The 12,820-nt window shown below is 40.1% G+C and overlaps 1 protein-coding gene across 1 annotated transcript in view; it reads right to left on the minus strand.

Annotated features, from left to right (window-relative positions):
- PRKCI (protein kinase C iota) overlaps nt 1-12,820 on the minus strand; it is a 46,123-nt gene that overhangs the window by 30,595 nt on the left and 2,708 nt on the right. The window contains exons 2-3 of the mRNA XM_048863906.2: nt 4,468-4,589; nt 638-727 (exon numbers count right to left, since the gene is read on the minus strand). Coding sequence (XP_048719863.1) covers nt 638-727; nt 4,468-4,589 — 212 coding nt within the window. The remainder of the gene's footprint in view (nt 1-637; nt 728-4,467; nt 4,590-12,820) is intronic.

Here is a 12,820-nt window from a genome sequence, read left to right on the forward strand (position 1 = left end):
AAATCCAGGACTGTGAAGGTATTTTCCCCTCCTTCCAAGCAGACTGGCACTGAATGTTGGGGCTGTCTCACTTTCACTGAAGCAGGGGCCAAATATTCTGTGGCACATACTATCATCATTTCTCTGGTGACCCATCACTTTCCGAAGAATTTCAAGTTTAACAAAAAGATAGTTTGGGACTGTGGATGGAGCTAAGTGAAATTTGTTTTTCCTAATAATACAACCCCTACTCTAAAGCACTGAACAGGAAACATATGTTAGGACATTGCATGATATACATCGCTCAGTCTCTTGTGACTATAAACAGGCAAGCAGTGGTGATGGCCAGACCCTTCCATCCTTCATTTTGGTGTAATTAATGTAGTACAAGGAGACGTATGTATCCTCCAATTAAGGAAGTGCTGACATACTACGATGGGAGTTTGGGGCAGTTTTTTGCCATGAGGCCACTGAATGTTTTTTGCCATATGAGGCTTTGATGTTTGGGATGGAGAGACGGAGAAAAGTGCAAAATAGAGAAGGATCCTCAATATTCAGATATTATGAGATAGGCCATAAAGTATCAACGTATACAGAAAAAAAAAAAATATGTACTGGCCCATGGGTGTAAGGAGAAAGACAGCAAGTTCTATCCTACCATGAATTAGAAGCTCTGAATCCTTGTTTAGTTCATACAACCGAAAGGCTTCCTCTAACTCCAGCTGAGAAGAAACTGTGCATGGGTCTCCTAAAAAAGAATCAATTCAATTTGAGAATACAGCATTGTGATGGAGTCCTCCCAAGACTAGCAGCACTTAATTTTAAATCACAGTAATACTATGAATATTTATGCTAGTATCTAGATTAATATTAGCAGCCTCAATATTAATATTTCAACAGTCATCCTGAAAGAATCAAATTCTAGAGACGCCATCTGAACTCCCTCCAGAATAAAGAAGAAGTTAAGACCTATTTACTCAGTAACTATTTTGATTTACAAGTCTTTACACATATGACCTGTTATCACACCCATTTAGACTGGGTAGGACTAAATGTGAGCTACAGATATAAGGGCGTGTCTACACTGTGCATTAGTGCGTACCAGCTGGGATGAAAACTTCAGTGTGCACCAGTGTGTCATGCACTAAGTGTACATGTGGGCCCTGCTGGTGTGCACTAAAAAGTTCCCTAGTGTGCACTGATGTAGTCATGTTTCAAACAGCACTGGCACTGTGTAGACAATCTTCTTTCTAAACATCATGCTGTTCTTGCACATACATCTAGTATCTATGATGCTAGAAAAGATTATTGTAGTTGTAGCACAGCATTACTTTCAAGGGAGCTATGAATCGCATGGGAAGGCTGTCTGCTATCTCTAGATCTTTCTTCAACAAATTAGTTCAAGCTGGAAAAAAAGAAGATTCTCCTCCAGCAGGTATGTGCACTTCCAACTTCCATCAGAATCAGGACTGCCTCAGCCTCAAAAGGGATGCCCAGTAAGAGGCAGGCACACTAAAGCTCTCAAATATTGAGTAGTTTTGGGGTTCATGAGCCTGAGTAGGTACTACTTCACCACATGAGATTATTAAGATTTCGCTCAAGATTTCACACACATTCTAATATTTCATAAATGCACAATGTTAAAACTGGGTTAACTTTGCCTTTATATTTTCTCCATCCTTCCTATCAGACACAAAACCTTAAAGTGAAGAGAAAAAAAAGGCAGCCAATACTCTAGTACTTTCCTCAAATTAACCTGGATGAAGATATAAAATGAATGATAGTCTTAAACTCAAAATCTGAAGGATGATAAATATGTAGTTGTTCTCCTCTTCCCACCGCCCCTTGGCCCACAAGGGACTATTCGCCCTAACTTTTGCAGCATGAATCACAGCTGAATGGGGATGTCATAACAGACCTGACCATTTTTTACCTTACATTTACCTACAGAAAATGTGGATTTGACTATATTTTAATTTTCGTTCTCATGATCATGTGATTTTATCACTGATATCACATGTAACGTCCCAACCCTTCGCAATTTTTGTTGTTAGATGATCACCTACTAAAATGTTTTGGCAGCAAGTATAAACTTCCTCTTTCCTGCCAGCTATGATTTGTCAAGACTAAAATAATTTATATGCTCTTAAAGCCAGACTGTCACGTCTCACTACATCCAATGTGAGAAATTAGTTCCTTTGTGGGACATGGAACTGCCCACTCTCTGCATAAGTGCATGTGCTCCAGAGGCTTAAAAAAAAGGAACTATTTTTATTCAATTGTACTGCAATATCAAACCAAACCAGTTTTTCTACCACCAAACAGGAACAGGTTTCAGAAATACAAGAAGCGAATAGGAAGATGCTATTAAATATCTCTAAGGAGATTTAATGCCTATAATGCTTCTGATAGATGGTAAATGTTTCATTCTCAAAACCTGTACTAATAGCTTTTTCTAGGTGTGCCAGGAAAATACGTGCTGTTCTCCCCACCACATTCACACAATCTTTCCTTTAAACTTTAAGACGAACAATAAAAATGTTTATTTACAAAAGGGCATAGTGACTTATTGCACCACAACATAAATAGGTCACCCATCCGCTTGTATACATCCAAGGTCTAGAGTGAGAGGCTAACAGAGCATTAACAGTGAGTAAATTTTTCTGGAAAAAAAAAAAAAAAAAAAGTTATGCTAGCTCTGACATGACCTACAGATTTCAGCTGTGCGCTCCCAACATTAAGAATCATGGCAGGTTATTCAATTAAGTGCTATTAGATAAATAGAGGAAATCTCGTAAGAGCACATGAACAAAGCTATGAAGGGAGGAAAAAAAGGAGATGGATTTTACAGGGAATAAGCAGCAAGTATTCTTTCAGGAGTAACATCAACATTTGCTGTTTTGCATGCATTCAAAGAAAGTTGGAAGTAATGAATTGTATAATAGTATGAATGTGTGAAAAAAAATAGAAGTTACAATACATCAAGCTTTTTATTTTACAAGAGCTAAAAAAATTAGACCTAGTAACAAACAAAGGAAAAATCGCATAAGAGAGTGTGACTCAAATAAAACTGTTTACTCAGGCAGTTTTAAGCCATAGTTTCACTGCTTGCTTATTAAATGCCTTATTTCCTGTATTATATTCCCAAGAAGCATGAATAATTTAGTCTAGTGAGCTGTAGCCCACGAAAGCTTATGCTCAAATAAATTTGTTAGTCTAAGGTGTCACAAGTCCTTTTCTTTTTTCTAAAATAATTGAAAGTAAAAGCATGTGCATTATAAGCTGTCAGTTTACATACTAGTAGTATAAACAAGCTGTATTGAGGGTATTTCAAAAAAAGCTTTGGGAAAGGAATTTTTGTGCAATAAACTAAATTACAAGTTTCTAGGAAAACTAACCTGACTAAGGGTTTTCTTTGGCAGGCAGGCAAACAATGTATACTGAAGAGCTATACTTAGTACATATGGGTGGGATTTTCAAACGCAATCAGCATGAGATGAACTTTGCTCCCAGTGAAGTCAGTGGTCAGGCCAATGCTGAATGCTTTTGAAAAATCCCACCATATGAAACTAAAAGATTTCAGCATAACCACAGCACTATTAATAAGCCCAATTTTTCACCCTTCTCTAACTTAGGATAGGGCTAAAGACCGCTGGCAGAATATACCGATATTACAATTCAGACTGAGTACAAAAATTAAGTTCCAAGAAAATTCCTTATATACAGAAGTTAAACTATTCCCTTTGCACATTTCAAAAAAAAAGAAAACTTATGGTTTTATAGGCCCTCTCTTCAAAATGGAAATCTCATCTATTTAGTTTGTACATACAGCTGTAGATATTTGTGCACAGAGTCAGTTTCTCTTTAAAAAGAAAACAGAAAATTATTTGTAGTCATAGTCACTAGTGTCCATCCCCAGCATGCACTCATAACAAACTTTCCACATCAGTATAATGGTAGAGGTATACTACTCTTCTACAAGTCGGCTCCTCGGAAAGATGTATGTGCTGAACTGTTACTACTGTTCCTTCATTCTACAACACCACTCTTCTCCCCTGAAGAAATAAGGTTTTGAATCAAGGGGTCTGATTGACAGCTCACAGAAAACAATGGGGGGCAGAGGGGGTCACTTCAATAGGATTTGATATGTTGCATTAAGATAGTGTGAATAAGATGCTTAAGTCCATTTCCATAGTTTAAGACTAGGGTTGGAGGAAGGAAGGGTGGGTAGGTTCTGCAACATTTGACCCTAGTGGTAGCTATGAATAAGATTACTATGTTTTTTGTTTTGAACTAATTATTTAGTATAGAATCCAGATACCACCATTATGGATGTTTTATAAATAAATACTTTCAGTAAGAAAATAAGTTTACAGAGGAAAGGGAGGACTGGTTGTCATCTGAACTCAGTTACACCTTCTTAATTTATGTAGGAGAAGGATGGAGATCTAAATTGCCACAAGACAAAACTATGTGATGTCACTTTACCTTCTTCATCAATCCATTTCATAGTGAAGAGTTGTTCATTGTCAAAGAAGCACAGGTCTCGAACCTTATTACACAGTCCTTCAAATGAGATGGAAGGTTCAAAATAGGTTATCATGATGTCCCTGAATAAGAAATAAATTTAACAAAATTATTCAAACTCAGAAACTACAATGTTGTATGCAGGACTACAGAGTTATTCATTTCCTGAACTCTACTGCTTGGTTTGCCAATGCCAAAAAAGTCTTCCAAAAAAAGTTCATCATCCTAAAGTACTTCCTTGTACTCTTATCTGTTTTAATCCATGTGTAACATGAATACACCAGTGCTAGGGAAATAATTTGGCCTTTGTAAGACGTTAAAACAGAATTAATAAGCACTCCAGTTTATTTTCCGCAATTTAGAACCTGGGCTTCAAATGATTTTATTACCTGTTTGAAAACTGGAAGAGTAATCATCTACTTTTGAAAGATTAAGATGTATGGCCCTATGCTACATCATTCCAACATGCATGCTACATCATGAAAACACCAATCACTTATCAACAGGACAGATTTTAGCTATATATGCAACTAACCAGTACCAACAGAAGCTGGACTGAGAAGAGGGAAATGCTACAATTTATAGCTAGAAAGAAAAAAAATTCTGTTAAGGTTAGTTAAGCAGTACATAAGAAGCTTGTTTGTTTCATGAATCTATATTATAGTGAAATAAAATCTATAAATTCTTTCTGCAACAAATGTGCAACAAGCTATGAAATGTTCATATAGTCTGTAGATGTACATAGCAACTGACAAGACAGAAGAAATCATTGCCCCCTTTTTGAGCTAATACTGACAGATGAAACAAAACATTAACAGTTCCAGTAATAACTGGGCAGGAGGCCAGCAAAGGAAGGATTCATGAAGTAAGTGGGTTCTAAGAAGGTATCTGAAATGGATAATCTATCAAATAGGTGGGAAACCAGCTCCAACTATTGGAAGCAGCTGGGGGGGGGGGAGGGGGGAGCATGAAGTAGTGAAGCAAAGAACAGGAACACAGATGGAGGAACAAAAAAAGTGTGTTTTGGGAGAAAGGTGAGCAGCAGGAAAAAGAAGAAAAAAATTACATGAGCCATTGACAGTGAAGAACAGGGGTAGGAAACAATGGTGGTACCATAACAAAGCTCTACATGCATCCCAGAGAAGCCAAGTATTTTTATTAAAATGACAAGCAGCTAATAGCACCGCCACTTACTTCCACAATTTATGTTTGTGGTTGATGGTTTCTATATATTAATGATCTAACATGACCTTTTTAAGCCATCACCTTCTGCCACCCTTTTTCTGCCTTGTTTAGACCTTAAACTCTTCACGATGGGAACAATCTATGGTACTTAGCACAACATGGCCCTAGTCTGAGGACTTGTCTACCCAGAAAAGTTATACTGTTACAAAGTAGGGTGTGTATTTAAACCACTGAACTTATGCCAGTATATTTGCTTGAGTGGACACACTTACTCTGGTATAAAACAGTGTACCCTTTTTTGGTTTAAAGTTATGTCCTTTCAGAAGCAGTTTAAAATACTCTGGAATAAGACTGGCTTTTTTCAGTTCAAGTCTATACTGGTGTAACCAAAACTTAAATTCAGCCAGAGCTGTACGGAGCGCAGCTCCAGTAAATATTTTCAAACCTTAACTCCAGCCTGATGCTGTGTGGTGTAAACCAGCGCTTCTCAATCTGCGGCCCTCTTGGGGTCCATGAGCCAGTTTCAGGGGGCCATGGGGCAGAAGCCCAGAGCCCCGCTGCCCCATAGTTGAAGCCCGGAGCCCCACCACAGGGCAAAAGCCCTTAGCCCCCCTCTCCTCCAGCCCAGCAGCTGAAACCCGGAGGCCACCCTGACACCAGTGGGCCCTGGAGTTTTTAATAGCATGTTGGGGTGCGGGACAGAGAGTCTCAAAAAGAAAAAGATTGAGAACCCCTGGTATAAGCAATACAAAATGCATGTTTAATAAAAATTATGCAACAATTTATTTTCATGGTAATTATGACAAATTAACAGTTATATACTGTACATGGAGAGCAGGAGGAGCCCTTCATAGGCTGGCAGACCACAGATATGGGTGGCTGACAGAATATAAACTACCACGCCTTTCTGATGTAATCAATGAGGGCAAAAGTCAGTGGGTAATCGCATCTGACTTGCATGTGTGGTTAATATCTGTGTACAGTACTCAATTTTCCAACATGAATCAAAAAAAATAAACGCACTATATTTTTCACAAGAAAGAAGAAACTGTCTGATAAGGAGGAGAGTGGGGAAGTTGTTCATCAAGATGAAGAAACAGCACAGAGTATCCCTGAAGAGCAAGAACAACACTATGACGCACAGGAATGGGGCAGGAGTGACCTATTGCTGTGTTGGTTAGACAGCCAAGAGAAAGAATTGGGGAGGGGAGGATAAACCCATGACGAAATGTTAGAAAAAAGATTAACTGGGTTGCAGCATCTAAACAAATGTACAGTTTTCAGAGCTATGAGCAGAAATCATGGCTTGAAGATTGGGCTAATTCTTATATTTCAAGCTATGGGGACAGCAAATTAAAACAAATGAAGCCTCTGTGCTCATATCTTTTTCCTCAAAGTCTCAGTCACAAAGCCACAGAAAGTATTCACAGTGAGGCACAGAAAGATAAATTGATAGCATGCCAAGCGCAAGGGCAGTCGCAACATACTGAACCAACTTGCAAAGTATTCCATACTGCGTACAAACTGGTAAAACAAAATTGTCCCTCCTATAATTCTGAAACAAATTGATCTGCAGAAGTTAAACAGACTAAATATGGGGCAAATTCTCCACTCAAATGTCACCTGCACTAGCGTACAGCAGCACATTGTGGAGGAAATGAAGAAAAAATATTTTAAAATATAGTATCTTGTAAGTTCAAAAATCGCAGTAATGATTGATGAGTCAACTACTTTGAGCCAAGCTTACACTGTTAGCATCTACATATGATTTGCAACAGAGGAGATGGAGCAGCCTATGAATGTGTTTTGTTGACCTAATTGAGCTTCTAGCCACTGATGCCTCAATCATTGCCAGAATCTTACTCCAAAAATTGGATGCAGTGGGATTCACAGAGGCTTACCTAAAGGAGCACTTGATGGCTCTTGCTTGTGATGGAGCTGCAGTTATGCTAGGTCAGAAGAGTGGAGTGGCTGCTCTGATACAGCTGCATTTTCCTGAATTGTCTTGCACTGCTCTGCCCTGAACACTCTGTTCACATCGCCGTGCCAGATATTCATGGAGTCAACCACTTTAAAGTGTTTATGGACAAACTGTACTCTCTACTATGCCTCCCCTAAAAGTGCAAAGGAACTCAAGAATGTACGGCAACTTTGCATGTAGAAATCTTGAAAATTGGGCCCGTTCTGGGAACATGGTGGGTTGCATCAAGTAGCCATGCATTGAAAGCGATCTGGAAGAATTACAGTCTCTTTTTTCACTTAGAGCAGTCTGCAGAAGCACAAAGTAAAGGGGGAAAAAAAAAAAAGACATGCTCAGCAGACTCCAGAAACACTTGACATCTACATAATTTGTACTCAACCTGGGCATATTTTCTGACGCTCTACAAGAGTTTGTGGAACTGTCACTTGAGCTGCAGTCCATGGAAATCAACATCCAAACTGCACAAGACAAAACTCTGAGGTAGAGTCAAAAACACTTTGTGTTTTTGAGCAGAGACTGCAAGCACCAGGGGAGCAAGAGAGGCTTGCCTGAGAAGCTGAAGCTGTGATGTAATTTCAAGACATCACATCAATCAACCAATCCCAATTCTACAGAAGTTTGCAGCATAGGCTCATAAACGAAACGGATAAGCAATTTGCTGCTGATGTTAAATTTCTATAGCCTAGGAACTAGCCGCAGCATGCCAACATACTCCATGGAGAATGTGAAGTCCACGCTCCCTGCTACAGATTGTAACTGGATAAGAGAGTGGTAGCATGTGGGTTCAGAGAGTAAAAGTACAGTCACCAGAAGGCAATGCCAGGTCCTGTAAAATCTCTTGTAAAGTGCATCAATATCTACTGATAACATCAAGTGAATGCGGTTTCTCGCACATGAATATAATCTCTGAAAGTGCAGACCATAGTGCAACACTACTTTTCATTAGCTTGGTAGGACTGTCTCTCACAATGTTCAATGCTGAGCCATATGCGAGATCCTAGGTTAGGAGAGGAAGACATCCTGCAACTGATCTCAGGAGTACAGTCAGAGAAGAAAAATAAAGTATGAAAACAACTTGATACAGCTGTGGAGCCTCCTCAAGCAGCTTTTTGTCTATCTGGTAGGTGGAAAGGGAGCTCTGGGAAATACTCTGAGAATTTAAGCCGTGGGTATAACCATAATAGTTTATACTAGTATAACTGGAAATACCTCATACAGATATCTCTTACATAGACAAGCCCTTAGCTGGAGCCTGTAAACCCTTCTATAAAGCAAAGAGTAAAACTGAAGCTTCACAGCAAACACCCCGTGGAGATGAATGGGACACTCAGTGGTATTGCCTGTATTTACCTTCAGACTTTGTAACACAGCGCTGTTCTGTCATAAAGGAGAGGCAGCTTCTGCCATAATTAAGACTGAGAGTCAACTATGTTTCAGAAGACAACTATTCTAAGCCTCTGAAATCCATATGCCAGTTTGGATTGTCCTGACATTTGCAGTGGCTTATGGCAGAGTGGGGTAAGTCCCCTTCCCTCTGCTGTTACCCAGTGAGAGGATTATTGGTCCAAATTTAAACAAGGTATTCCTAAAACAAACACCCACACCCCCACTGTGCAGGAGTGAAATCTTCCAACCTGCTCTAACTAATCCTGCCACCATTAGTGACAGTTACACCAAAAAGTGAATGCAGGCTCTGGGCTGGGGCAGAGCGTTGGGGTGTGGCAGGAGCTGTAGGCTCTGGGATGGAGTTTGGGTGCAGGAGGGGGCTCTGAGTTGGGACAGAGTGTTGGGGTGCAGGGTGCTGGTTCTGGGACGGGGGTCACAGCTACGGCTTGGGGTGCAGGAGGGGGTATGGGGTGCAGGCTCTGGGAGGGGGCTATGGGCTGGGGTGAGACCTCCTGCCAGGCAGCACTTACCTCCGGCGGCTCTCAGTTGGTGGCGCAGTGTGGCTGCCACTAAGGCAGCCTCTCTGCCTACCCTGGCCCCATGCCGCTCCCGGAAGGGGCCATCGCGCCCCTGGGGAGGGGGTGTGGGGGCACATGGCTCTGTGCACTGCCCCTCTCTGAAAGCACCGCCCCCGGAGCTCCCATTGGCCAGGAACGGGGAGCTGTGGCAAATGGGAGCTGCAGGGGCGGTGCTTGCCGGCAGGAGCAGCATGCAGAGGGAGACCCCTGCCACCCCGCCCCTGAGGCCATGCTGGCTGCTTCCAGAAGCGGTGTGGGGCCGGGGCAGGCAGGGAGCAAGCCTGCCTTAGTGGCAGCCCAGCTACACTGCTGGAGATCGCGATCGACTGGGTGGTGACCACTGGTCTAGGTTTCTGGTCCTGCCACGACTCGATGACTTCTCAAGGTCCCTTTCGAGGCCTACATTTCTATTATTTGCTAACACTTAATGGTGGTGTAAACACCTCCACTATAAAAACTCGATTTGGGCTCTGAAATTAAAATAATAAACTCTGAAAAATAAAGGCCTTATTTTACAAGGACCTGTACAAATACAGTCAGAGAGAGACCATGGCCTGAATACCTTGCATTTAAAACAAATATTTAAAAGCTCTCTTTGTAAACATTTAAGATGAATAGGATCCTCCTTCAGTAAATAAAAGAGGCCTGCTCCACCCCTGGAAAAAAAAACTTAAAGCAACATTTCACATGAGTAGCCTCTCCAACAGAGTTAGTAAATCATGAGCTACACCAAAACTGTGTTTATCACTATTGTCTTTCCTGGAATTCAGTGCAGTAAAGACTCAAAACAGACTGATTTGTTATCGTATCTAAAAAGGGATGCTGTATACCTTGTTGCTGCCCCCCCCACTTTTCAATCGAGATCAAATGGCTTTTCTTCATTATCCTTAACGGTCATTTTATATACAGCCTTTGATATACAGCTTTAATGGATTTAAAAATTTTTTTTATCTAACGGATACATTTATCCCATTGTTTATTATACCACTGGTCTCCCACGGAAGCCTAAGATTAACTACTATGCACAGTGGGGATAGAGACTAAATTCTTTAGAATCTTACATCTAGATGCTTTGGAAAAAAACTCCTCCATGCATTTATCATGCTCCCACATCAAACATTCATGCTTTTGAGGAGGTCTAATTACATCACTCAGAAAGTCACAATATAAGACTCCCAGAATCAGTCTCCTATTTAAATATTCTCATCCAGTACTAAATCAGAACTCTTTAGAGCATGATTTAAAGTGACCCTTCTCATAATGGATGCTTCAAGGTCTGGAGATCACGTACTCCTGCACAGTGAGATTTAATTGCTCACCATGCCTGAAGACCCAGTCATCCTCCTACCCAGATTAATTTTTATAGTGAAGTATTTACAGCACCGACAGATAATTTATGAAAAGAAAGAGTAAAAGGTTTACTCCTCTTAAGATATTCCTCCACAGAAGACCATAAGAAGTTTGGTCAAGACAGTGGAGAAAAACTTTCTGCTCTACTAACTTCATACTAACTCATGTGCTATAATTTGCCCAATACCACTACAATCCAGAAAAGAATTCTAAAATGAAGATACACAACAAAATCAAATTCAAGTGTCTGCTGAGTTATGTTTTGGCTCCTTGGTTATATATTAAACAGTTATTTCCCTTTCCTACTCAACGCTGCTATATTAATGTAAAAAAGAAAAGGCAAGTTAACATACCATGAAGCTCATGATACAGATATTTTCTTGCTTGTTCTTGGGACAAGACTACTTATGCTCTGTGGTCCTTCATTATCCCCAGTATATTTAATGATGAATTAGTTTTGATACTAGAACTCGAATTCCGTTTATTTTACTATGCATTCACTTAGGATATCTTCATGATCTATTATAAACAGACTACTAATTTTCCTGGGAATTTAACTTTTCATCACTGGCATAAGTTATACTGTTGAGGGGGCTGAAGCATCTTTATCCTGTCATCTAACTGTCCTCTAAGCCTGGTCTAAATTAGAGTTTATGCTGCTGAAAAATAGGTAGAGAATTTTCTGACACTCCATCTACGCCAATCATTAAAGGTAAGCACCACTCAGCACTTCCTGCAGTCTCCTCTTAACCTGGATGGATAATGGTTCCTCCTCAGGACTTGCCTTTAACAATGATAGATCTACAGGATTCATCATTGCATACAACAGCATAAATTACTGCATGACCTATTTCTAGCTGTTCTAAACCATGCCACTAATAATTTATTCCTCTACTTCTACAGTATTGAGATCATATAGCTTTATTATTGTACAGCACGGATAACTGGTATCACACAATCGGTTAAGTACACTAAAGTATGGGCCCATCACAACGAACTTCCAATCACAAAGTGGTGAAAATGTACACGAGAGCTCACATGCTTATACAACGGGTGCTGGCTCTTTTAATTTGTTGTTTCTGAACTCTTTATTAATGTCACTGTGCAAGTACCATGTAAAAATTTTTTTTACTAGTAAGTAAATAAGAATATGGGTAAGGTGCTTAACATAGCCAAATAGTCCTATTAGCAACAGTTGTATCTCTTGCCAACTCCCACTCTGAGGAATTTATTTTATGCTCTAACTGCAATGACCACTCTAGCAAGTAAGTGTTTGAGTAAAAGATCTGTTTTATCTTGAGTTACTGTCACTGCTGAAGAAAGCTATGTTGCACACAGGGGTTCAGAGTTTCAGGTCCTCAGCTCCGAAGCCTGTAGAGGCCTGGAATAGGAGTAGGGAATATCTTGCACACTAACAGTTCCTCAATGGTGCAAGGTGAAAAGTCTGCAAGCGTGCAGGTTTGCCGAAAGTATTTTGACTGCAGGGAAGCAGAAATCAAAATAGGGGATCCCATGATGAAAAAAACCCTGTCAAAATGTAAGACCTTAATACAAATCATGACTAAGGCATTCCAGTCAGATAGCTTGTTTATAACCAACTTCCTGTGTGAGTCATTTTAGTTCCATATTTAGTAATGAACTACTGACTGCATTAACACCACTCAGGTAGAGTAAATAAATGAGACATTAACAATTATTTTTGAGTGATGCCAATTCAAATAATCACACCGATTGGCATAATTAAGACAGACCTTGCTCAAGAGAAGCCCAGAAACAAAACTTCTTTACACATTAGGTCAGGAATGAAATTGAGTGACAACGATCAAACGCAGAA

Source organism: Caretta caretta, chromosome 9 (assembly GCF_965140235.1).
Source record: "Caretta caretta isolate rCarCar2 chromosome 9, rCarCar1.hap1, whole genome shotgun sequence".
Classification (NCBI taxonomy): Eukaryota; Metazoa; Chordata; order Testudines; family Cheloniidae; genus Caretta; species Caretta caretta.